At 31.8% G+C, this 28,000-nt stretch overlaps 2 protein-coding genes across 3 annotated transcripts; one reads left to right on the top strand and one right to left on the bottom strand.

Annotated features, from left to right (window-relative positions):
- Nucleotides 1–102: 102 nt before the first annotated feature.
- LOC139482665 (toll-like receptor 4) lies at nucleotides 103–3,669 on the top strand. Its single transcript, XM_071266674.1, has one exon. The coding sequence runs from the start codon at nucleotides 168–170 to the stop codon at nucleotides 2,742–2,744; it is 2,577 nt and encodes an 858-aa protein (XP_071122775.1). The 5' UTR covers nucleotides 103–167; the 3' UTR covers nucleotides 2,745–3,669.
- Nucleotides 3,670–11,239: 7,570 nt separating this feature from the next.
- Nucleotides 11,240–27,358, bottom strand: LOC139482663 (mucolipin-1-like). Of its 2 annotated transcripts, XM_071266669.1 has the most exons (14): nucleotides 27,173–27,358; nucleotides 26,767–26,939; nucleotides 25,302–25,493; nucleotides 23,268–23,433; nucleotides 21,719–21,812; nucleotides 20,579–20,672; nucleotides 20,020–20,116; nucleotides 18,742–18,845; nucleotides 18,194–18,343; nucleotides 17,245–17,361; nucleotides 15,836–15,958; nucleotides 14,900–15,112; nucleotides 14,288–14,415; nucleotides 11,240–11,568 (listed from the first exon to the last, which is right to left on the bottom strand). In XM_071266669.1, exons 1-14 carry the CDS (start codon nucleotides 27,270–27,272, stop codon nucleotides 11,517–11,519), a joined length of 1,803 nt encoding a protein of 600 aa, XP_071122770.1. In that variant the 5' UTR covers nucleotides 27,273–27,358; the 3' UTR covers nucleotides 11,240–11,516. The 2 variants fall into 2 exon arrangements, 1 of the variants encoding a protein (XP_071122770.1); XR_011654906.1 differs by lacking the exons at nucleotides 11,240–11,568; nucleotides 14,288–14,415; nucleotides 14,900–15,112; nucleotides 15,836–15,958 and adding an exon at nucleotides 13,824–13,900 and having other exon boundaries at nucleotides 16,896–17,361.
- Between the last annotated feature and the right edge of the window lie 642 nt (nucleotides 27,359–28,000).

Here is a 28,000-nt window from a genome sequence, read left to right as displayed (position 1 = left end):
ATATATACACTCTTATTGTATGTTTTTATCAATAAAATCTAACAAAACTTCCGGTTTCTTAGGAAAGAATATATTATAAGCACTTCCGATTTGTTTGTTCTTGACCCATATACATTTTGTAGCTACTGTTGATTTTTGTGTCTTTTATTCTGAAGGTTTTATTTCATATGCTTTTTTCATATTTTCTTTTAAAACAAGGAGTAAACATGAACAGCGGTGAAAGGATTTTTTGGCTTTTGATCATGATATTGACGATGTTTATGTATGGTGCTACAAATTTATCGTGCGACTATGGCTCCAACTTAAAGAGTCAACTTGTGGCCCATTGTGATAACAGAGGTTATATATCTGTACCTAGGAATCTGAACAGAAATATCCAAGTGTTGGATCTCTCAAATAATTTGATCACTGTCATAAAAAACAACACATTTATAAACTATACGAAAATGGAAATTTTGATTTTAAACAGTAACAATATATCTGAAGTCCATGAATATGGTTTTGAAGGCTTACGTTATTTACGGATTCTAAGGATGGAAAATAATGCTATAAATATTTCTAAGCTTCCTTCAAGAGTTTTTCGTCCTCTTGAAAATTTGATGGTTCTTGAAATAGGCAGGAATGAAAAGCAATGGATGATACATGAATCGTTTGTTTACCCAGACAAAGTATTCTCTAACTTGAAAAGTTTACAAAATTTATCTATCGACTTGTTTGATCGACCTGTGTTCGGTAATGGATTTAAATTACTGGAAACTTTAGCCGTATTAAATTTTAGGAGGTGTTACATGAGTTCGGGAAAATTATCGAATGAAACTTTCAGAAATATTTCTCCGAAACTAAGAGAGTTATATATTACTCGTTGTCATCATTTCTTTCACATAGACAAAGGAATTCTTCGGTATTTTCCTCAATTGAAAATTTTGGACCTGTCTCATTCATATATTCATTTGTACCAGGCGCTGAATATACTTTATCCTTATCAAAACAAAAACATGTCTGTTATCAACTTTCACCATATTAGCGACAAAAGTGTTAATAACGACAAGTTTCCGTATTCTGTAATAATTACAAAAGAACGTATGAAATATCTTAGATCTATCTGTATAGAGGCTTTAGATTTGTCAGCGACAGGCATAGTAGATGACGAACTTCAATCGCTGTTTTCATTCCAATACCCTGGGTGTTTCAAAACGTTTATCATATCTGCGAACAGATTGCCGTCAACGACTTTTGAACACTATATGCAGACAGTTGTTTTCTTAACAAGAGCTACGAATCTTAAAACCTATGATATGTCTTATCTGCCTGCACAATATCTGAAACCGTTATTTCTTGATGTGTATCATCCCGGAAAGTTCATTGGGAGTCATAATCAGGAAAAACAACATATTTTTCATCAATCGTTTCCTATAACTATTAAGCTACCGCCCTTAATAGAATTTGTCCGCTTTACTCATATGACAGTAGTGTCTGCGTCTGTGTCATTCACATGCCAAAATACATCGCTAAGATATTTTGATATTTCATTCAGTATTTTTGAACAATATCCAAATGTGTCAAATGAATGTGGAAAAGAACTTGTATATTTAGATGTTTCTGGGTTATCTTCAACAATAATGTTTCAGTCCGTTTCCTTACCGAAACTAACTACATTGAAAATGACTCATGCCAGCATAGACAGAAGCATAATTGAAGGAAGACAATGGATGCTCGGCCACGCACCTAAACTCAAAAGTGTAGATCTGTCTTTCAATAACCTATGGACTTTGTTAGATACGACATTATTTAATGATAAGAATATAACGCACTTTAATTTGTCCAATAACTTCTTCAGGAGAGTTCCTAGTACTGTATCTAAACTCCGTCATTTAGATTTGTTAGATCTGTCAAATAATTTGATAACGTCTATTGACTATACTATTCGAAAACGGTTCGATGAGATTATCGTACAACATCAAAATTTAAGTATCAATTTGGATAACAATGCTTTGGTTTGTTCGTGCGATACTGTTGAGTTTCTGTTATGGCTTACAAAAACAAAGGTATATTTTGTAAACGGAAACAATTACACTTGTACAATGTCAAACAATTCGCAAGTCAATCTTATTAAAGTCACCAAAGATATCAATAAATATTTTGCTGACTGCCAAGCTACTTTATGGCTTAGGATTGGAATTATTTTAATTTCGAGTACTTTTGGTGTTTCGATACCATTTTCGATTTTATATTATTACAGATGGAAACTTATTCTGTTTTTGTTTAGAACATTTAGACGAGCCGTCGAGAGAGATTTATATGTAAATTATGATTATGATGTATATATTTCCTACGAAGAAAGAAGCATATCATGGATAAAAAACCATCTGCTTCCAAAAGCTGAAAAAGAATGGGGATTGAAAACATTCGTACATGATCGTGACCTTATTCCCGGAGAACTCACATCAGATTCTAAAGCACTTTCAATTCACCAAAGTAGACATGTTATTTTTATTATAACGGAACGATTTTGTGAATACGAATGGGGGTCATTTGAAATCGAAAGAGCCAAATATGAGAAATACACACAAAATCTTATGAAAATTATAGTTATTTTACAAAATGTGAATGTCAATGATGTTCCAGAACAACTCGTGAACATATCAAATGATGTTATCTTCATTAAATGGGATGAACACGAAACTGAAATTTCAGAAAATCAAACTAGATGGTTCAAACTAAAGACATTGCTTTTTCTTAATTAAAAAGATTATGAACAGCTTTTTTAGAAAAATCTGATAAAATATGTCAAATATATTTTATTTACCATTTAGATATATTTTTCTTTCTTTAGTACAGTCGGTTGAAGAAGATATACACTGAAATAAGCGATAAATGTTAATACATTTTTTGGAACAAATTTAAAATAAATGGGTACCATCAAAATTCGATGTGGTAACTATACGCCGTATTTTCTATCGGAGAAAACATGAATAATTGAAAAATTAATAATTTCCAAAAAAAAAAGAAATTAAACGTTGATCGAAACATTTTTTTTAAATACATAAAATTGTGCGTACAACCCTGTTAAGTCACGAGAAACATTGATTTTGATATTAACGTGCTTTTGCTACAACCATGAAAATACTAATCACACACCATTGTTCATGTGTACCTTATGCATTGTTGTAACATATCGCAGTAAGCACGTGTTGTCAGGAATGTTTTATTAGGTAATAAAATCTAATTTTGAGAAATGGCTATCGATTGTTGTTTGCAATGAATTAGTACGGATTATTATGAAACATACATTTTATGTAATGAATACTAATAACGCATTGATACAAAAAAAAACATTAAATGAATGAAACGAAAAAATAGCATCATGACTTTAGCGGACGTCTCAGTCAGTTTCTTATATATTTTTTTAAAAGACATTTGTCCTTTTTCCATTTTTTGCTTTTTTGTTTGCTTTTTATAATAACATAAAACATCTCGTCAAGCTGCAGGTTTTATCTAATGTTGATATCTTAATGTGATTAAATTAAATATATTCAAACTACTTTATAAGTGCCAAATACTATATTCGACAATTTAGAAATATATCTGTAATTCTGAAGTTTTTCTGTTGTGTATTTTTATGAATAAAAAGACATATTTTAAGATATTGAATGATTCAGATCTAATAAATGATTTTTTTAGTTTTGTTAATATCGAATTCAATTACATTGTACATATATTGCAAACAAAAACAATGATCAAAATAATTTAGATGTCGGCGTCCACAGTTGCTTATATATATATAAAAAAAAAAAAAGATAAAGTATGATTGCCAGTGACACACTATCCATCAAAGTTAAATAAAAATGAATGTAAGCAATAACAGACAACTGTACGGTCTTTAACAGTGAGAACATATGGTAGTGTTGGCTTATTCATTAACGACTATCTATCTCAAGCACAAAAAATGCACTTTTACCTTTTTAAACAAATGAATAAAACAGTGGCATATGTTCACCTTTAATTGTGATGATCATGATCTTATGATACGTTTTAAAAAAATGTCATGCTTTCTACACACAATAACACATTTAAATAACAACACGAAGAAAACAAATTTTACTACTGATTTGAAGGTAAAAGATGAAAACTATAGAAAATGGAAACAACTCTTTCTGAATTCTATGCGTCCGTAATACTTTTTTAATTTACTTTCATCAGGAATGTTTTTCGGAAAATTTTAAAGCCATGGATGTTTAAAAACCGAAATGTTTGAAACAAAACCTTTGACCAAACATGGCATAAATATAATAGCCAAAAATATATGCGGTCAACTTTGCCAGAGAGAGTTGAGACCTTAGTTTTTTTTCATAATTTGTAAAAACGGATAGTACACCAGCAGCAGTATCATCTAAATGAGGTAGAAAATTAAAAACAAATCCTGGGTCCGAAGCGCTTTTCTGGATTTGCCTTTACAAGGTAAGCTCAAAGTATTTGAAAGCTAATTAGAGGGATGTATAAGATTTGTTACAGTTAAGGAGCTGTATGACCAAATGGTATGGTTTATAAGAAGGGCGAAAAATACCAGAGGCACAGTCAAACTCATGTATCGAATATAAACTGAAAAAGGCATGACTTAAAAATAAAAAGACAAACAGAAAAATAAAAGCACAAAAAACACAACATAGAAAACTAAAGACTTAGCAAAACAAACCCCACCAAAAACTGTGCTTCGGAAGAGTAAGCGGATCTTTCGCCACATGTAGCACCCGTCGTGTTGCTCATGTTATTACAAACCCGGTTTAAATGATTTCTATATCGACATACGGATTAAGATGATGGTACCTTTCGTTGATTGATTGTGCACCAGGAGCGGTGATGAGCAGGTGCTGTAAAAAAAATTTAATCAAGTAATCTCTTTTAAAGTTATTAAACGTATGTTTGAGGTTTTGTCAATTACAATAGCAATGTCATATAATGGTTCGAAGTATTTTGATTTTTTAATAAATCAAAAGTAAGTAAAGTTGCAATGTGTGAAAGATTTATTTTTAAAGAGACCGAAATCCTTATTTTCTGTGAAAACTATAAATGTCTTCATACTGTTAAATTCCTTTTTGTTTTCTTGTTTGTAAAAGCATGTAAAATGGTAAAAGGATGTTGCATTTTATTTAATAAAATCCATTCAATAGGGTGATATAAAGAAAACGTGCGATCGCTTTATCATATCATGTTCTGGCTTCACTTAATGTGTGATCATCATTGCTTGGATAGAACTCGCTGTATGAAAATGTTAACCAAAAACATGACAATGGGTTCATGCATTTGATTCATAGATTAATAATACAATCGTATTGCTAATTGACAGAATAATGATATATCTTTGATTGATTTGTGCTGTGATTTAGAACTATGAATGAAATTACGATCAATATGTTTTTCCTCTAAAAGCAATTTCTTCGAAATCAGCATTTAACAAAAAAGTGAGATAATAATTTAAATTTCCAACACATATCGTATTGTCTTCATACATTTAAACTTTTTTCAGTGTTTTCTGATCAACAAATCAATTAAACAGCCTGTTTCAAAGGGAAGGATATGTTTATGATATATGTACAAAGAATTATATTGTATATATGCTTTAGTATATGTTCTCTTGAAAAGGTAATTTCCACGAAATGAAAATTTTACAGAAATATGGAAAATAAAACTGTTGATTAACGACGCATTTTCTAGTTGTCTTTATTTGTCAATCCCATTCATTTTTCAAGTGTGTTACTCTTCAACGATAACTGTCAAATATCCGGTTTATAAGGAGGAATATGTGAGTGACCTTTAAAATTAACTGTGTTATTGTTTTATGATGTCCTTGAATTTTATTCAATCATAGTCTTCATGTTTTCTTTTAAATAAAGATTTAACATCAAAGACAATAGCAGAATTGTTTTACTTCTAACCAATATATGTATAAATGAAACACATACATTAATACAGAGAATATAATACTAGTAATACAATAATAACAACTATGCACATAACATGTGTAAAATACAAATGACTGTGATACAAAAAGTAAATATAGATATATAGTTGTTTTTAACCAGGAGGATAGTATGTCATACAAAAGATTTGACAGATCAATTACAACACAGATTATATATGTAGGACTCTAAAGTGCGATGGTCACGCTTAAGTGCGATGGTCTACGCTAAAGTACGATGGTGTCTCACGCTAAAGTGCGATGGTAGTTTGTTCGCTAAAGTACGATGGTACATCACGCTAAAGTGCGATGGGCCAATAGGGCTATTAGGGTAAGGTTCGGGGGCTTTAAAAAATGTTTAAGAATATTCAATGTAAAAATAGTCCTTTTGCAAAATCTAGTATCTTAAGGTATACCATATATGATAGTCATTATAATTTAACAGTAGTCTTTAGTGAATGATCCTAAAAGACCGCCCACGTAATAATTGATATAAAGGTAATTTAGGTGTCACAAAATACTATATTTTTGTAAATGAACTTTTAAGAATTCGGGCGTATTAAATATTGTGATAATAGGTGTAGCTTGTCGTTCACACGTTTTAGTCTATAACTTTTTAGGCCTCTGCCACGTTTTTTTACAATCGTCCTTGTAAATTACAAATAAAAATTCTAATTTTTGTCGGAATATATAGCATTTATTTGTTTACGCTTTGATTTAAATGAGAGAGAACGACGATGTTCGCCGAGCTTAATTTTCTCCATTTTTGTAGTGACTACACATCCATGTTATATTTTCCTGCAATGTACAATTTATAATTTACGCATTAAAACATGTACCTTTACTTTGCCGACGTTTCTTTTCAATCAAAGCGACAACATTTTAACGGAGACCGCAAATTAAACTGCAACATAAACAATGAATCAAATGTACCCGGTCGCTTCCAATAAAAGCAGCATACAGGATATCTATGCGAATACAACTAACGATTAGAAATATATATGAAATACAAAGCCACCCCACCCACTGGCCTGCTTCACAAATCGGTTCCCCATTTCCGATTTTCAGATGATTGAATTAAACGAAGGCTTTAATAGGATTACACCTTCACCTAAGTTAACGCTGCCAGCTGTAAAGAGGGAAAAAAAACAGGTATTCTGGTGGACTGAATATGTGTTCTGGTAGACTGGATACATTAGGATATCAAGCCACGGAAAAGCAGTCGAATGCAACTATTCTCTCGAATAAAAAATGAATAATTAATCTTTTTTATGGAAAAGACTATTCACCAGATTTACGACTCGAGCAATACGAAGAATGCCACAGGTTGAACAGGATTTGCTTTCTAGAATTGCAGGGTTAATCTGATATTACCCTTATTTTCATGGATCATTTTGTATGTCCAGTTTCTTTGATATTTGATTATAAAGACTCAACAATCAATTCAATTATCGTCAGTAAAGCAGGCGAAACATCTCATATGTGCACTGTTGTTTAAATTATGCGAATGTCAAAACAGAAATATTTAATCCGAAAAGAACAACACGATAATGGACACCACTACAGAGAATACCAAAATAAGTTACCAAGTTATAAAGTAAATTTATAAAAGAATAATATGGCTTGAAAAAATTTACAAACCAAAAATGAAAAGGACAGAAGATTGCATCTATTAGGCTTTTAAGTAAAACGGTCGACTAGAGCAGGATACAAGATCTTCTTCCAGCTACCGAAATAAAACACATGTTCTCTACCCGACAAAGCACAGTTAGGTTTAAATTAATTAAGTTGTTGACATTTGGTTCAATAGTTCTAAATCAAATATTTGTAATTTGTCTTCCTACATATACTTGTTCGAATTAAATAACATTTACATTATTATTACAGTATATGTACGATATGGTACATAACGAATTAAAATTCAGCATGTTCAGGATCCATCAATTTGTATTAACTAGAGGTATAGGGGATGGTTGAGATCTCACTTAACATTTTTAACTGTGTCACATTTTTACGACTGTCCCAAGTCGGAAGCCTCTGGCCTTTTCTACTTGCAGATTTGTTTTTGTATTCCTATGAAGCAGAATTTATCCAAGAGGCTGTACAGAAAGGAGAAAAGAAATTAGCCCAGTCTTTCAATTTCACCTTTCGGTATATTGATGATGTACTGTCTCTAAATAATAATAGATATAGTGATCACTTACATTAAATATATCCAGTTGAAATTGAAATTAAGATACTACCGACACAGATAAATCTGCTGCAGATTTAGACCTTTTTCTCGAAATGACTACTGATGGTAGGTTGAATACCAAAGTTTATGACAAACGCGATGATTTTAATTTTCCTATAGTCAACTTTCCATTTCTGTGTAGCAACATCCCAGCGGCGGCACCAGCATATGGTTTATATGTTTCTCAATTGATACGTTACTCTAGAGCTAGCTCAAAATACGTTGATTTTGTTGAACGAGGAATACTGCTTTCTCAAAAGTTGCTAAGACAGGGCTATGAATCAATCAAATTAAAGTCATCTCTCAAGAAATTTTACGGTCGACATCATGAGTTGATTGGCCATTATGACAAAAGTGTGTCAGAAATCATTTCTGATATTCTTCCTCAGTCATAATAACCTTCCATTATTACCGGACTGAACAAAGAAGTAACACGACGGGTGCCGTCTACGGTGCAGGAAATGCTTACCCTTCCGGAGTACCTTATTTCACTCCCGGTTTTTAGTGGAGTTCGTGTTGTTTCTTATTTATTATTTTTAACTGTTGATGTAAATGTCCTGTGGTTTTGTGAGTCTTTGCTTACTCCTTTGTTTTTATTGTTATTGTCTTTCTTAGTCTTGCATGTTGGTTTTTTTTAACTTTAGTTCATTTATATGTCAAGGAGTTCATTATGACGTCCAAATACACTTTTTTTGCTTGATGTAAACTGAAATCTGCATTAGGTTGCGGAATTTTCTTGCTGTGGTAAAACCCATTGCTTGTCTTCGGTTGTGTATTTTAATTTTTGGTCGGGTTGTTGTCCCTTTGACACATTCCCCATATCATTTTCTATTCTCTATTTTAGATTTGCTCTAAGATGATTCTAAACTGTACTTAGTTTTGAGTAGTATCTTTAATAGTACTAAATCAAAACTAGTATGATTGTTCTGTATTGTACTTCACAGGCAATTTTTTTCCACGTAATTTTACATAACAAACTTCACGTGAGATTCACCTTAAACAAGCTTATACATGAATACTAGTTAATTCAAAAGCGTGATTTATATGTGGTGTGGTAATGTTTGTCTAAGCTGCAACAAAAATCGCAAATCCTGTTGTAAGGATGATTATCCGTTAGCAATCGAGACCATTAGTTGTACAAAGCTTTATATTTCAGAAAGGAGAAAACTCAAGATATCTTCTTTGACTTCTATGTTCTGAGGTTTAAGCCGAGTTTTGCATTCATACCTGTAACAATAAACAATTCCTGCCGACGCACCCGGGCTCGTTCTTTTAGATTTCTGGCAAGTTTTTTATTTTGACATTATTTTTTTCTCCTTCGTCGATTTTTAGAGACTTAAATATCGAAAAAACTACTATTACCGTAATGTTCATTTGCATAAATTGTTTATGGTACAACAACTATTAAGAAACTTAAAGTTCTTAAGGTTCGATTTATAAGTGAGGTTTTTAATGAGTATAGAACATCTTAATATATTGACATATAGATAAACTCATCATAGATACCAGGATTGCAATATTGCATGTGCACTATTTCATATAGAACAATTTCAAGGTACATAATACATGTCGTCAGAAAGGGTTTATCTTTACTCACCTTTTATTGACCTATTGTAATTGATCAGAAATCAAAGTTTCTGGTTGTGTCCGTGTCATAGAAACCTTATTCAGTAGATCGACAATGTATGGAATGCTAATAAAAGTAAACGTCAATCTTGAAGAATTCAATAGCCATTGACCTTAATTGCATGGTTGACTAGTCAAGTTTTCACTGTAAGGTCAGTTTCCACAGATACTTTTAACAATTTGTCAACTAGTTTTTTGTATAAATAAAAGTAAGGTGTAATGTCGAAATTCCTCGAAGTTTTCGAGGTTAGGTCCGTTTCTCAGATACTATAAGTAGCAGGCTAACTCTATCTAGAGCATGGAATTGTTGTTATAATATATGTACAAACTCGTCTTGCAGGGTTAATCTGATATTACCCTTATTTTCATGGATCATTTTGTATGTCCAGTTTCTTTGATATTTCATTATAAAGACTCAACAATCAGTTCAATTATCGTCAGTAAAGCAGGCGAAACATCTCATATGTGCACTGTTGTTTAAATTATACGAATGTCAAAACAGAAATATTTAATCCGAAAAGAACAACACGATAATGGACACCACTACAGAGAATACCAAAATAAGTTACCAAGCTATAAAGTAAATTTATAAAAGAATAATATGGCTTGAAAAAATTTACAAACCAAAAATGGAAAGGACAGAAGATTGGGAAAAATTACAAAGGCATAGCAAAAAGTAAAATCCCAAAATACTGAACGTCAAGGAAAATTCAAAACGGAAAGTCCCTAATGAAATAGCAAAATCAAATGCTCAAACACATCAAACGAATGGATAGCAAACAACTATGTACACAAAGAACTTTCATTAATTGAAAATGAACAAAAGCATGAGAAAACTTTGAGCTATGCAAAACCAAAAGTGACCCAGTATGCAGACAAAAATAAAAATTTCACCTTCTACGCCTGTTAGACTGAAAAACACAACTTTACGTCAGAAGAGATGACTTCAGCTCTACATTAGGGAACTTTCCATTTCTATTGAGCAGCATTCCAGCCGTTTCTACTACGGAGTATTTATGTCCTAATATTCACGGGCTTTGATTTCCTATGATGATTTCCTTGATAGAGGGTTTTCACTTACAAGCAAGCTATAAAACAAATGGTGCAGTTGAAATCATTCTTTCATAAATTCTACAGACGCCATCACGAGTTGACTTGCACGAAATATCTGTTTCACAGATGATAGCGGATTTGTTCCTAATATCGTAATTACAATCCTGTCCCCTTTTTACGAATAAGAACTACAAAATTAGAGTTATTAACGAGTTTGTACTAACATTATCAGCCTGACAGGTGCCACATGTGGAGCAGGATATGCTTGCCCTTCCAAATTGTGTAGCTTATTCTTTAATATTCTATATTGTGTCTTTGTGCTATTGTTTGTCTATTGGTCTTTTTTCTTTTTTAGCCATTATTTTAATGCATTTTGAAAGTTATTATTATAATAATATTTTTCGTAAAAGTCACAACACATTTCAGAATTTTATGAAAAAGACTGCGCTATATTAATCTTTTTCTCCTTGAGGTGTTATGTTAGCAGTAACAATATATTACATTTGCTCAACAAGACAAATAGACAGCATTCTTCTTTTGTTATCAACACAAATACCACAGCTTGAGCTCATGAATACAATGTTAATAAATTGTACGATTTTGATATAAATATTTCTCTTCAAAAACAGGTATTGCATTATAAAGTCATCACGTATTAAACTGGTAGGATTTTCGATTATATCGGTCTTCATCGCAAAATCTGAAAAATAAAGATATTTTTATGTTTTAGTTAGATTTTTTTTATTAAAGACCCCGTTAATATATAGTGATGTCCTGATAAATGATAATATTTTTAATTAAGCAATGTTGATATCTTGAACACTAAAATTGATACAGAGACGATCGTCACATGGTTAAGTCTTATTCATCCTTGGCTTTCAAATGTTTTGGTTTCAGCAATTCAAATGAAGTTTAATTCAGCGGAGTAGTGCGGACACACGGAATTATACGTGTTATTTGCATTGTAAAAAAACATCTGTTCTTTGGACATTTGAATTGTTATGCATTTAAATCCATAACATTATTCGGTAGCATAACAATCTGCTCAATAACTATCATATTTATTTTATTCAAATATATCAAAATAAATATTAATAACCGATTCATCATAACCAACTTTATAATAAGAAAAAAAGACAATAAATATATGTAAAGGAGTGGCAAAAATGCCAAAGTGACAACCAAAAAGTGGAAAAGAACCTGACTACGCCATGACTAAATTAACATAAGTCCAACAGACAAAACATCCAATAAAGAAAACACAAGACTGAGCAACACGAACCCTGCCCAAAAATTGGGATGATCTTAAATTCTATAGAAGGGTAGGAAGTTCCTGCTTTACATATGACACCCATCAAAGTTCAAATTAGATTATGTTTTAAAAAAAACAGGGTAAAATTCAGCTCATATCTATATCAGTGATTACTAACGTTTATTATTATTTTTTCGAGTTTTCTTTCACGTCACAATTGAGCCTTTTGATGGCCATAAACCATAAGAACAGAATTCCCCTCTTTTGTTATCTATAAAATTGCTCGAATTTCCCAGCGAACCTTGGCAGAATATCATATTACCGGACGGTATATAAGTGCATATCTTAACGTTTTTCCTTTCGTATAACAAATCTTGGAGTGTCAAGATAGCCAAAAAAGCTACCAGTTTAATAAAAATGGGTTTGAAGCACAAATAAATGACCTGCTAAAGGTAATTACCATGATTATGGTGCAACATTCAATTTGTTAACACATGATACAACAGATTGTAATCATGTAAGGTGGTAATCTAGAGTATTCTGGTAATCTGGCCATTGTTATATTAGAGTTCGTTTCTGTGTGTGTCACATTTTAAAAGGTCACTCCCCTTTGGAATTCTCGTATCAACTAGAATAGAATTTTTGAATTCCCGTATCGGGCACTTGTTAATTTGCTGTCGACAAGAAAGCAAGTGTTACGCAAATAAGTTAAAATATCAAAACCCGCCTACCCTCCCTATGAGAATAGTTGCTGCTGTTTTTGTTTTATATTTTCAGGCACTGGTTTGCTGTATTTGATTACAATATTATGGTTACCAGTATACAAGCCGGACCTTCATAGTATTGGCCCTATACAGGACTATTTAGAACAAACTTGCGTTTCTATGATTTGGACATTTCCGTCATTAAGCACGTTATTAACATATGGACTATTGTGATTTAAGCATCCAGAATTAATTCTAGTTTTAAGCAGTTAACAATTTTAACAATTGGAAAGAAAACAAGACATTTTAAAGAAAATTAATTATCTTCTACTATCCTTAGGCGCAGAGTCAAATTTGAATAGGGGGAGGTCCAGGGAGACTGGTAGTGATTGGGGAAGTATTTCACGCGGCCCTTGCTCTGGGCCTGACAAGTTCTACAATTTGCAGGTTTGGAAAATGTGTTAAGTGGTAACGGTGGGGTTTACAGACGGGTAACTCTGGGACCTCCTCCACCTCATCTTATAGAGGGGAGGCCCACACCTGATAAGAGGTGGGGCACTTATAACTGGAGCATTGGTAATACGAGTGTTTTCCCCGGTCACTCCCCATGGTAGGTGGTGGTGTAACCGTGTTTAACTACCAGGGGTTTTATGACACTATGTCAACATTGGTCAGCTGATAGCCATTGTGTAAAGGTAATCGGTAGTCACCCTGGCGCCTCAACAAAATATTAAAAAATACTCTGTAGCCAAAGTAATGCCACAAAGTAAAAATGTATATTCTAGTCATGAAAATGTAAATACAAGTTGGTGTAATAAAATGTATATTTAATTCAAAGGATTGTTTTTGTATTAGTTGTAAAAGTTATAAATGAAAAACAGAGGATGGAACCTCTACACAAATGAGTATAATATACAGAAAGTCTGTATAATGTTTATTTTGGTATTTGTGAATTACTGTAAAACAACAGATAAAGAGAGACAACTCTAGATGAATTTTTAATCACTTTGTGATTAAAGGAAGGACTTCAACATAGTTTAGAAATACGTCAACAACTCTTGATCGTTGTTCTTCATCTCATTGTTATTCGTTCAGTATTGATATAGGGTCTTCTTCTATGAGTATTGCAATTAATGCATACTTTAATTTTTTCTTGTCGTATAACATGGAGTGTCAAAAAAGCCCGTACATGTTTTTTAATATATATATTTTAACTCCCTTGTTGTGTTTTACGTCAAGAATTACCTTGAATATATAACGTTATTTTGAAAATTTCAAAAATGTAAATGGATAAGATATTATATGACATATACACCCTAAATGGATACATTGTAATCCACCATTTCAAGCTTTTTATGTGCATACAAACATCAGTGCCGCTTTTTTCAAAACACTAGATAAATTTGTCCATTGGACCTGATCAGGTAATCTGCTATATATCTTGTGCGTCGATTGATACTTACGAGGTACACCCCAACAATGATGGACAAGAACTCCTTACACATGACGCGCATGTTGGAGTATCAAAAGTTTTCGATTCCATTCTTCCTAAAAATTTCAGAAGGTCACTTCTATGTTCTTTTTTATATTCCTGATAAAAAAAACCAACAACAACATAAAAACTAAAAAAAATATAACAAGAAGAATGTAGAACAAAACATAATTAGTTTATATACATAAAGAGTTAACAATTATGTTTCCACAAAATATTAAGACAAATGAATATTACTTTTTTTTAACGGAATCTAACACATGTAACAGTAGCTAAACGTATAAATATAACTCTTCAACACCTCTTTTGATTCAGATAAAACAATAAAATTTTCATTTCACTCAGGCAAAATGAACTTAAAATGATTTTGCTTGTATTAAGGTTCTTTCTTTTATGTAAAATTCATCTTTAACTGTTTAAGTTCTTACACATATTCAGCTTTCAAGTATTCGGTTTTTTAAGTGTCTTCGATGACGGTGGATCCAGAAAAGTGCTTAAAAGAGATTACGAAAGGGTTTCTTCCATTGTTAAAGACAGACTAAAGATCCAAATTTATGAATGAATTAAGTTTTTGTATACTTACATTGTCATGTTGATGTTCATATGCTGTGTTGAATATTGCTATAAATATGTTTAGAGTGATCAGAGTGAATAAAGCCAAAAAGGCAACAAGAAAGAATCCATTGAAAAAACGAATAATTTCTTTGTCTGAGTCAACAGCAGTGAATGTGACATAAACTTCATCCCCGTTTACTAGAGCAAGCAAAGACTGGAAGGTTGATGTGAAAGAGGCAAACTGTAAATAAAAAAGATATTTCTCAACCAATCGAAATGGTATGTATGATATAATAAAGAAGAACATTGTTCAACTATACAATGAATGTTGTTATTTGTTTTGTTCCTTGTGATCTATATTTTATTCAATATATTCAAAATTGATAGAATTACATCCAGGTCTCAACAAACTAGTTTTGTCGTTGAATCGGTAAAGAAATCTTTTCATAATTTTTAACCCTAAAACTTTTTCTTTGTAAGAGACACGTTGTTTTTAAATCGGGGTCATTGATACATGTTCATAAGCAGATTATTTTAATTGTATAGAGAGAACTTGGTATTTTTCCCAGGATCAATACCATAAGATTGATGATAACTCATTCTTTTGTTTAGTCTGAGTCGTGTTTTATCAATTAAAACGAGACTACAAAGAGTATTTGCAATACCGTTCGCACATCAGAGTCATCATCGTGTTAGCATGTATTGTTATTCAGGTTATCCTGACCATGTGTTTGTAATTTGTCTACGTTGAATTGTATGATTTCTTTTTTCCTTCGAAGACACGTGTTAGTAGTCGGATTAGTCTGTTGTACTGTGGTATTTTTGCGATTTCAGTTTTAATCTATTATCTTATTCAAAGATACGTGCTTTCTGTAAAATGCCTTTGAACCATTCATCATCGGTGGAATTATCTGTTGACTCAATAAAAAAATTATATATACAGGATAATTACAATAATGTGTACCTTTATATGATATGGTCCAAGTACAGCCCATGCACATAATACAAACCCACCAAATAATATGGAAACACAAGTCAGATACTTGATAACAACAAAAGCGGATCTCTCCATCACAGAAAATAAAAGCTGAAATATAATTGATACTATACAATATGAATATGTAACACGAATTAGTATAATGTTTATTAATCATAAACCATATCAATGATATAATGTCAGCACAGGTACATGTATACTGACTACGAAGCTGATGATTCCCTCGAGGACGATACATCCACATATATAGTTGCACAGGCTCAGTAATTGCCAAAAATCAACAAAGATATCAGATTAATAATATAATACACCCAAACCATCAGTGGTGTTCGAGTTAGGTCACTAAGTAGTCAATAACCAATAAACTATTTGAAGAGTAATGAAAACCCCAAAATCATCAAGTGTTTCCATAATGAACTTAAACCAGCTCAATTGGAAAGCAAAACGTTGTTGTAAGAAAAGATTTTGAACTTGTTTTTTTTTAAGCATGTTGAGAAAAGATACTGTACCAATACTATTTCATGTAAGCAGATGGATACTGACAGCTGTGTTATCATGAGTTGGTAATACAGTTGACGTTGACCAGCCGTTACATCGACCTAGTGTTTGTAAAGCTTAATACGCTTTACGTACGTTGTGGCCATATAAAACTCATCAGTTGCACAAAAGCACAAGTGCTCGAAGCTCAAAAGATACTGACAATGTAACAGGGCGTTGTAGACAGACTCTATTAGAAATATTTGAACGGTGCTTATGACTGGAGTAACTTTAACGTTTTTCTTTCCAGTAATTGGAATTGGAAATGACCTTATCAACAATGTTTTGTCGGCTCAGCAACGCTGTATACTCAACTGTTGATACCCTGAGAAACTTAACTTCATACTGCATTGGTATCGATGTAGGGTTGTAAAACTTCAATTAAGACACTTTGCTCATTATTTAATACACTGAACGCATGTTTTGTCCACATAAGACTCATCTAGACACAGAACTTGGGTAGAAAATCAGGCGTATAGTTTTATACTACATGACTGATTTAATTGAATCAAACGATTTTAAAGATCAAAATCAGTAACACGGTGGAGGTCCAATGAACTGGGGAAAAAAAATTCTTTCTAATATTTCATATATTTCAAATCTTTTGTGTTCGTTCTCATATGAGAACGAAGAATGTTCACTAAATTATGTATGTGAATTATTTTAATAGCTTAAATATTTCGATAACTCATTGGTGAAAAAGAAATTTCCGAGTATCTATTTTCAAATTCTGTTAAAAATAAAAGATTTTGTATATAAATTAAAAACAAAACGGCTGAACGCAATTGAAGACACGGAAATGTTTGGAAGAAATATTTGAATTGTTTACTCGTACTTACGCCGAATACATGATCATACGCTAAATAATGCAATACACTGATCCAAGTAAACAGACAGCCAATGCCTAAGAGGATACCAGTTGCGTCATACATTGATATGATATAGTTTGTCTGTAGCTGAAACATATAACAGAATAAAATAAAACTGAAAATTTCCCCTTCTTCGAATCGAGCATCATTTTTCACGAGGAAAGATCTTCTATTAAAAAAGGTAGATTTACTAAGGCTACTATGAAGCCCCTTGCATTCGAAACGCCCAACTGTTTTCTATTAAATAAACAACACTATTCGATTTTTCACAAGACATGCCTTTGATACTTAGATAGAAGCAAAAAGAGTATGTACCACAAGATGTCTTATGCAAGGTTCTTTATTTAGGAACTTTAACATTTTTTGTAGGGCTTTTGTTCGTAGATAATGTTAATTAAACCCATACGTAAGATTGTCTTTTAGTGCCGAAACGTAAATGTCGACCTGTTTATGACATAATTGTAACATCAAATCTTATAACTAAAGTTTCCATATCATTTTCCGTATATTCATCCGTACATAATATATACAAATTATAGACTTGAGGATTTTTTTATATTTGTGCAATTTCCGTGACCGAATGATCGATGGGATCATAGCCTTTCTTTATTTATCTTAAACTAAAAACTATAAAACAGAAGAAAAGAAGGGCGATAGATACCAGTGGGACATTCAAATTCATAGATCGAAAATAAACTGACAATGCTATGGCTAAAAAACGAAAAAGACAAACAGACAAGTAATACAGTACAAAAGACACAACATAGAACACTGAAGCCATAACAACACGAACCCAATCAGAAACTTGGGGTGATCTCATATGCTCCGGAAGGGTAAGCAGAACCTTCTCCATATGTTGCACCCGTCGTGTTACTCGTGTTATTAATAAGTTTCTATAAACGAAATGAAAAAAACTTACCCCATGATCAATGCTTATTTTTATCACCGATCCAACTATTGTAACACAATGCGAAAAGAACAGAATTAAATCGTTTAGTTTAAATATTTCCCAACATGCCCTTGTTGATAATCTCTTTCCTGTCAAATCGTTATAGTAGTCTCTTGTTTTCTGAAACAAACATTAAAAATCAATTTCGACAAATATCAGGGTTTTTTGTACGGATTACATATTAAGCTTTTAAAATATGTTTTTTTATCATAAGACATATTGTAAGTCATATGGCTATATGAGAACTAAAATTTCCTATCGAGTATACACATTCAATGGAAAATATGTTACTTCAATGCATTTACATTCAATTACATTTATTTCAATGAAATATGTTTTCATATTATAGCTTATCAAAAGTAACGTTTGACACTTCTTCAATATTGATGCTTAACTAGATAAAATATTGTCTAAAAGAATTTTATTTACTAGTATATAAAATATAGAGTATATTTCTTTTGAATATTACATTGAATTGTCAATTTCAACGAATAATGTAATAAAATCTATTGCATTACCTTGAACAGTATGGCAGAAGTAATCCAACCTTGCAAACAAAACAGCCCGTGCAGTAAACAGAACAACAATGCAAGTGCAGAAATCACAATGTCTTGTGTTTTTGCTGAAATCATTGAGGAAATAGTTTTTAATGATTTTTTTCAAAAAAGGCTTTGATAGGTATAATGTAGAAGCGAGGCAAAAGATACCAAAGGACATTACAAGTCATACATGTACATCGAAAATAAACTTACAACACCGCAAAATTCGATAAAACTACAACGCTAACAATAGTCGTTACACGCAACAAAGAAAACTTAATCAACATGAACATCATCAAACACTTTAGGTGTTAGTATGTGCTCCGGAAGGGTAAGCAGATCCTGCTTTACGTATTTCATCCGCCCTGTTGCTCGTGTAAGTGAAACGCGGTGATAAGTCTAATTCAAGGTAATATGTTTGAAAATGAATGTAAATGAACTAATCACTTTCTCGTGTATTACGTACTGAGAAGTTACACAAAAGGTCAAAATCTAGATCATCAAATTTGTATTTGATCTTGACATCAACTTAAAGGTCATACAGTAAAGGCCACAAATAAAAAGAGCATAGCCCTTTTCTATAAAAATGAACCACAAATATAATTTAGTATGTGACCTTAACCTGTTTTTCAATTTTGTTGACCAAGGACCTAAAATTAAGAGACCCTACGTATCTTTGAGTTTTGGTTTATGTGTGACTATGAAAATGCACTTATGTTAGGTAAAGAAGGGGAACTAACTGTCCGAACGCTTCGATGAAAATTAAATGTAATATTTGTGAGGATAAAACGAGCAATTTGGAAAAATAAATATGTCGCTCTCTTTTTCGGTTGCAACTGATAAGTTTGAAACATCAATACATGTGGAATTAAAGATTAGTTGGAAGAAAAATTAAGCAGAAGAGAAATAAAATTCGATCAAAAGCAAAGAGTCTTTCCAGAAAGTGGAAAAGCCTTAATATAAATATCTCAAATATTTTAGTCAAAGGAACAGAAATTGGTGATGTCAAGACTTTATTGGTGATATTGTAAATTGATAAATAATTCAAGCGTGTGCTTGGTGTTTTAAACAAACATTCGTCTTAAAATTATGTTTTCAAATATTATGTTTACATTAAAAAAGATTTATATCATTAGTTTAATTGGTATACCGAATCATTATACCCTATCTAATTAAAGTATGTTAAATTTACTAGTTTCCCTACCGTACGTTGAACAGTAACAATAGAACAACATTATTTAACCATATGTAACCTACCGTTTCTCGCACTGTCTGAATTGCATTTCACTTCTTCAACATTTGTTTTGAGCTTAACTGTTATTTGTCCATCTATTTTTCGATTGTCAAAGAAAACCTGCACCAGTTAACAATTAGAAAAGAACAAACATTGCTATTTTAAAACTATATACAGCACATGAGGTTGAGGTATTTATATGATTATTATTTTTCTTGAAAACTAATTTCTGCTTGTTGTTGTCGAATGAAAAAAAGTATTTTCACTCGTCTGGATGCTCATTCATATCAAATATAACAATAAGTCGCATTCAGTGATGTCAACGAGACACATTAAAATAAAAAGTCATCCTTTGTCACGATACTCGTATTAAACCAAAGCCGAAAAATAACTGTAATGTACATATACATAAAGATAACAAGCTGAAGAGATCATTTACGAATACACATACATGTTTTGTTGCAAACAAGTAGTTTTTAAACAGATGAAACAGCAACATAGAATTATATATCAGTGAAGCTGACTTATTTTTCTTATTATTCAACATAAACACTAGTAGAAATCTTACGAAGAACTACTTACAGTTCCGTGAATACCAAAACACTGTACAGCTTTCCCAGTTTCAGCATTCAAATGGATTGAACTTAGTTTGAACTCAATGTTAACCGACAACAATCTAAAACAAATATAAATAAGTAGAGAAATAATTCGTTCACACATGAGAAATAAATGATCATTAACATTTTCAAATTTTTGTTCTCATAATAAACAAAATTGTTTTTATCCAATTTACTATAAGTCCGAATAGTGTCAAAACTATGAAAATGGTTTTAAAAGTATCTACAGTTGTCTTAAACAACTAGAACTATGCATTGGCTTCTGTTATCTCTTTTTGTTTTTGTTTGATTTGAAATTGTGCTTTCTTTTGTTTTGTTTTTGGGGGAGGGGTACAGAAAAAGAGGGACGACAGACACAAGAGGGACAGTCAAACTCTCAGATCGAAAATAAATAACACCATGGCTACATACAAAAAAGACAAACAGACAAACAATAGCACAAAAGACACAACATAGAAAACTAAACACTAAGCAACACAAACTCCACCCAAAAACTTGGAGTGATCTCAGGTGCTCAAGAAGGGTAAGCAGATCCTGCTCTACATGTGACACCCGTCGTGTTGCTTATTCCGGTAAATAGTCTAATTCGGTAGGTCACATTCATGAAAAGGTACAGCTTGTACCAGTGAATCTTAATGGACATACAAATCTTTAGTAAGTCAGGCGAATCCTTTGTCATGTATGATATATTGGGAAAACCTTGTGTTGGCCACAATATATAAACATTAATACTTTGAACAGAAGCTCCATCTTCTGTGTTTGATTGTGAAATAGTTAGTTGTCTGAAGTAACAAGGAGACTTTTCAATCATACAGGTAGGAGGTTTAGCTTGCTAAACATGCAGGTTTCATTCACCATTTTCGGAATGTGGCCTATGTTTTCCCTTTTCTGTTCATTGATAGCGTTTTACTTTTTTCTGCATTTAAAAATAAACAGAAATTACAATATTGTCAACGAATATTCTATACAAGCGTGATTCCGATTATAGGAAATGGGAGGAAATATAATCAATATTAACGTACTAGCATTACAACATAATATAAAAAATAAAAGAAAGGTACATATTTGTTTGCGCAGTTGGTAAATCTACACCAGATTATATTACCTCACTAGTTTTCCATCAGTGCTTCGCATCAGGTCTGCTATGCTTGGTTGAAATCCATACCCTGGTGGACTTTGTTTATCAATGTCTCTACAGTCTGGTAGTAAATAGAAAACTTTACATCATCAACGTGCTGGAAGTATTTTTGAAAGGATATTTTCTATGTTGACAACGGGTTTTTATATCAGGAAGTATGCACAGGAAGTTGAAATATTTTTTTCTTTTAAATTGTAGGAAGCAAATTTCTTTTTTATGATTTCTCATGAAAAACAAATATATTAATCATTAAACAACTCAATCCGTTATGACAATACCTTCCCTTTATTGTTTAATTAATGTTTTATACGCATTTTTAACTCATCTATTCCATCTAGTTGAAATAACAGATACACGAGAAATGATATATATAGATTCCTACACTGCAACAAGTGTATTACGATATTTCTCCACTCGAGACAGTTAAATTTTATTATTTAAAGCGCGAGGCTTGCCGAGCTCTTTGAATAACTAACATTTAACTGTCGAGAGTGGAGAAATATCGTAATACACGAGTTATAGTGTAGAAGTTTGTTTCTTACTTTGACATTCATCTACAAAATAAACAGATATTGCCTGTGATGAAGTAAAAGTTTGTCAAGAAAATTAACTGCCGATTGTAGAATTTAACAATTATCTTACTTCAATGGACATTACTTGGTACACCGGTACAAAGTATCTTTGAATTTATTTATCGCAAGCAGAGTCTCGACACTGCTTACTTTTCAATGATAAACTAGTTGTATTTTGTAGTTTGACGTACAAAATGTTAAGTCTGGTATCTATTGTGATTTTATTTGTATGTGTTTTATCTGATTTTTATACGTAAAAGAAATAAAATCAGATAAACAATGGCAGAGCTGAGTACTGGCGCCCTTCCCAAAGTACCTGACATTTAGTGTAAAGGTTATTTCGTTATGCTTTGAGGACTATTGTTTGTCTTTGTGTAGTTCTCTCCATATATTAATAGTAAAAATCATATAATTGAGAATGGAAATGGGGAATATGTCAAAAAGACAACAACCCGACCAAATAGCAGACAACAGCCGAAGGCCACCAATGGGTCTTCAACGCAGCGAGAAAATCCCGCACTCGCGATCGGAAGTGATCCTCAGCTGGCCCCTAAATAAAATTGTGTACTAGTTGATACATATTTGGGTATCATAGACTAGTATAAGCCATAAGCAAGATAAGAGGTAAGCTGTTTCTTTTTGTTCAACAACAAAAAATGAAATTTAAGTTTAGCAAATATGTTTAGTGCTTTAGACGTCCGTCTTAAAACAGCTAAACAATTACCACATAAAAAGAGTGCAAAGTACTTGAATAAATGTATTGTGTTTCAATATGATACTCTATTCGACCAACAAATCTAAATGTTCATAAAAATTTTATTTTCGTTAAAATGACACTAGGAAGAAGATTTTGTCAATTTATTTATAAGCTATCGATTACAGTTAAGTCTTTGCATGTTGTTTATAGTTTATGATATCAAGCTGTCTATTAAACGGCTCATTACCTGTTTTACGAGTTGTATCAATTGTCGCTATTTTTTCTTCGGCTTCATTATATATTCCTGTTTTGAAGTAATTGAGACACACTGTTACTGGTTTTTCCTTCCCACCTGTTCCGTTTGTCCGTCGTATAAAGAAAGACCCGACTGATGTTGTGGGTATGTTGTAAACCTACGGATAAAAAGATCATATACAGTCGAGGCCAGTAAGAAATTGCATAATATTATGAAATATCCATTGTTATGAAACTTCATAAATACTAGTTAATCGGATTGTTTGTAACTTTACTATGGAATTTAGTTATTTATAAAATTATGGAAACGTGTAAGAAAAGAAACGAAGTTTTTTGTGGATTGGGGAGGGGGCATGTGATGAATGTTTGGAAGTTTCTAGAAAACAAAATGGAATTTTGAGTAGCAATAATATCAGGTCATAATGATGTAGAACTTAAAAAGGCAAATCATTAACCAATCGAATGCTTTAACTTATTTCTTTATTGATATACACTTTGAAATTAATAAGACTCAAAGGTTACTACTCCTATAGGTATGTTTGCCTTATGTGATATGTGGGTTCTTTTTGTGCCTTTTTTTCGTCATATAAGTTCTCCAGTATTTCAGTCTTTATACTTTCCTGACTTTTTTTTTTATTTGAGCATTCATGTTAAGGTTAAAGTTAAATCTACAGATGCAGGTTTCATAAAATTGATAGGTTTATCCAGCTATAACTCCATGTGCAATCCACCATTTTCTACATAAGATAATGTCTGTACAAAATCAGGAATGTGACAGTTGATAACATAATTTGTTTGATGTGTTAGAGCTTTTGATTTTGCCATTTAATTAGGGACTTTTCGTTTAAAATTTTCCTCGAGGTTTGGTTTTGTATTAATTTACTTTTTGACACACGAGTCATTTATTCAGCATCAATAACCCACTTCATCTAATTATTTTAATTATTTTGTAGCTTCGCACAAACAGAGATTCATAACAAATGATTCTAGAGGAGAGGTAAGTTGTAAATATATACTAGAGCCGATATTTCGAACTTAGACTGATTTCTGACATTTTAAAACCCAGTAACCAAGACTTAGTCAAACATAAACAACTATTACTAGAGGATTATCGACAATTCTATTATAACGACCTATTATCGTCAACCAGTATACTTACAATATATCTACGTTTAGCGCAAACGAAGTAATAAACAAAAACGGCTGTTTCGAGTTAAGACCAATTTATTTATACTGCCATATATTCTCAATTTTCGTCATCAAAATCCCCAGTTTACGAAGGTCAAGATTCTGATACAATATGTTGGTCTCTATTCTACAGCAAAATGAGCAAATCAGTCCATTTCAATTCATTTTTCATGGGAAAATTCCTCGAAATGATGTTATTTTTTAAATCTTCATGTACGCCTCAGAGCGAATAAAATTACATTGGAAGAAAATATATAAGTGAAAAATGCGATTCAAAAAAAATCTTTGAATTATATATTAATTTTACTTATATTATCAAAATAGAGTTAAACGGAACAGCCAAAGCAGTATCGTGTGTATAGGGCTTTTACAATTAACAAAATTAGCGAAGTTGTCCTATAAGAATCGAAATACTTCATGGCAGCCGTAAAATAATCGAATATAAATGCCAAAGCCATGGTTAAATGAAAACAAATCTACGGCTGCCGTGAATTATTTCTTCAATCAACATATTTTTATTTGTTGTTCATTCACTATATATAGATATATAATTGATATAATTAGTTTTCGTATTTGTTGAGAGGATTGAAACATACACATAACATGCAGGGTTTCACTTCTCAAGTCAATTGTACTCAAACGCCTACATTCGATCGGACAAACGGACGGAACTTGATTTTTTATTAAGCCACTTTACTTTAAACTCGTCCAATACAAATTGAGCAGGTTTTAGACCAATAAACAATAACACATATTTTCAAAATGTTGTATGAGTTTTGTTTGGTCCAACGGCACTCATTTAGACCTAAGATGCATCCAGGTTATGTACAATACTTACGTTTGTAACAGTATAGTTGATATGCTCTAGCAGATTATCTATTGTGTAAATTGCATAGATACCAGTCGATGGAGGATAGGGCATAGTTTCATAATCTGGTGACCAGTCTTTCAACAACAAATGTTTCATTGCTACATTATTTCGCTCCAAAAAGTCAGCAAACTGTGCCCGATCAGTTCCAAAAAGTACTAACTATAATGACAAAATAAATTCGACTAACTCTCGTGTTGTTAAATATTCTTGATGAATGTATTTCTCAAAAACCGCCAATTCCTATGATCTCCGGAAACTACAATAAATCTCACAATTATTCACTCGATAATGTTCTACCCATTCAAACTAACTGGTTAACCTTTTTGTAAGGGAAGTTACTAGTATTAAAAAGGAAATTCCATGTATAAGATATGTTATCAATTTTACTAAAGAAATAGAGTATTACAAAACAAATATATATATAATATCATTTAACACATGAGGCAAATGATATTTACTTATTACCCAAATTATTGCGTTATTCAAAATGCGAAATTATCTTTTATCGTCAAATACACTTATATATAATATTTTGTCATAACAACTTTTTCAGGAACTGGTTTACTGGGTCCCTCAAAAGTTTTATGCCAAATATGAAAAATTACATGAAAGGACATTAATTTAATATGATTAAATTTTCACTGTCCCAGGTTAGGGGGAGGGTTTGGAGTCCGCTTTTATATTTTTCTCCACCACATTCTATATATTGTGTAGCCTTTTTTGTATATAAATTAGGCCGGGTTTTTTTCTGTTTGGATTGTTTTACATTGTCATTTCGGGGCCTTTTATTGCTGACTTAGCTCATTGTTGAAGGTCGTACGATGACCTATATAGTTGTTAATTTCTGTGTCATTTAATCTCTTGTGGAGAGTTGTCTCATTGGCAAACATACTAAAAAAAATATATTTTTTCAATAGCCATCAAAATATTTAAGAATAAAATTATTTTCCTGCCTTATAATGTTCCGGAAAGTGATTGACGTTGTTATTAATTATGACTTTATATAGCAATAAAAGACATCAGGAAGTGCTTAATTTGCAATATAAAAAAAATCACTAAGATCAAATGATCATGTGATCACAGAGATAGTTATTTCAAACATTTAAATAAATATTTATATATATTATTTTTGTATTGATTTTGTCATTCAACGATATTTACCTAAGATAATGAATTAGGTAAGATGTGGGTGTCACGATTCGGTCTCAAACACTCATATCACAGTACAATTTTGATCCGAGTTATGCATTGATACAAAAAATGTACAAATTGTAAAAAACATATAGTTCACATAATAAGCGAAGCTTTTGATTATGTTTCTGAACAGAATATGACAGTACAAAATATGATATGAAATTCAGGAATCCGCACATATGCAAAGAATCTATAAAAAAAAATGAATAATTGAAATGTGAAATAAAAATTAAGCTACCTGATATGTGCAGAAAAACCATACTAAAGGCAGAAGAATGAGTTTTTCTGGTATCCTACCAATACCACGATCTCTACATATCCGTGTGTATGGATCTTTGAAATGATTATCAAGTTTTTTAAGAAGTTCTGCCTCACCTCTCCCTTTTGTAGCAGAATTGTGCTGCAAATGATCTGCGTAAAAAAATAACATTCTCTAATATTATTTTTAATTTTAACGAAATAAATGTTATGCGATATTTAAGCTCTATTCTGTATGGAAATTCTAATCATTGCATGACAAATGAGGGAAAGTATCAAAATGAAGAAATAGGTGGACATTTTGTTTTCGATTGATATATTAATTGATTTCATATTTTATCTAACAGTCAGCTTTTTATGTTTAAATGACAATATTTCATATTTACCTTCAATGTTTTGGTCCGCAGTCTTCATTTCAAAACCAACACGTGCACGAGTTTTTGGCACGTCTCCATTGTCAGACATGTCTGCTGCGGGTGTTGCCATACCTATAATCAACTTTTTTTTGGTGATTATTTTTACAATTCACCTGACGCATATATAACTTCATACCACATTTCCTGTATCAGTTAATTGCGGAAATTTTAGAAATATAACCACATCCTGCATTTTATATGATATTATATACATGTTAACCATATGTGAAAAAGAGAGAAATAGATTTTAACTTTATGTTAATGAAAAGGAAGTCAAATTTATAATTTACAGAGCGAACTATAATCAGAATATGGTGAAGAAGAGAACATCCTATAGTCAAAGAACTGTTATATCGATTAAAAACGTGGTTGCACAATCTTTCTTTAACACTGTAAAAAAGAGTTAACAGAGAATGCATCCAATGTATCAATCAATTCCTTCTCTATAATTGAAAAGTCTCGTTTAACCAATGATACCATCCAACTAAAGGGAAGGATAATTTTTTTTCAGCTGGAAAGTAAGCAAACCTTCATGATAGCACTCCAGACAACACTTCAACCGTTGGTGGACTTAAAATTTCCAAATGAATAGTGGTTAATGCACGCTCTCATACTCTTAACTTTATAATCCTGCTTCATAGTATTTTTTTTTTTTTTTTACTTTTTTACTGTTTAATCTATTTATCTATTTGACGTGGCTCGGTACTTGTACATCCCGTCATTGTGTTATTGTGCTATGGTTAATTTTGCTTATGTGTTTTGTCTTTTTGTGTTTTTTTGTAAACAATTTCTTTATAT

The sequence above is a fragment of the Mytilus edulis genome, chromosome 7 (assembly GCF_963676685.1).
Source record: "Mytilus edulis chromosome 7, xbMytEdul2.2, whole genome shotgun sequence".
NCBI lineage: Eukaryota > Metazoa > Mollusca > Bivalvia > Mytilida > Mytilidae > Mytilus > Mytilus edulis.
The sequence above is the reverse complement of the archived record's forward strand: the minus strand, read 5'-3'. Positions and strand labels throughout refer to the sequence as shown.

Bases quoted from the DNA above. Each gene is read 5' to 3' on its own strand.
- LOC139482665 (XM_071266674.1), top strand. From the start codon at position 168: ATGCTTTTTTCATATTTTCTTTTAAAACAAGGAGTAAACATGAACAGC.
- LOC139482663 (XM_071266669.1), bottom strand. From the start codon at position 27,272: ATGGCAACACCCGCAGCAGACATGTCTGACAATGGAGACGTGCCAAAA. The intron at 18,846-20,019 runs GTAGGTTACATA...CAATGATTTCAG, and splicing joins TTCAGACAGTGCGAGAAACG to CAAAAACACAAGACATTGTG. The intron at 14,416-14,899 runs GTAAGTATACAA...TTTTTTTATCAG, and splicing joins ATGAACATCAACATGACAAT to GAATATAAAAAAGAACATAG.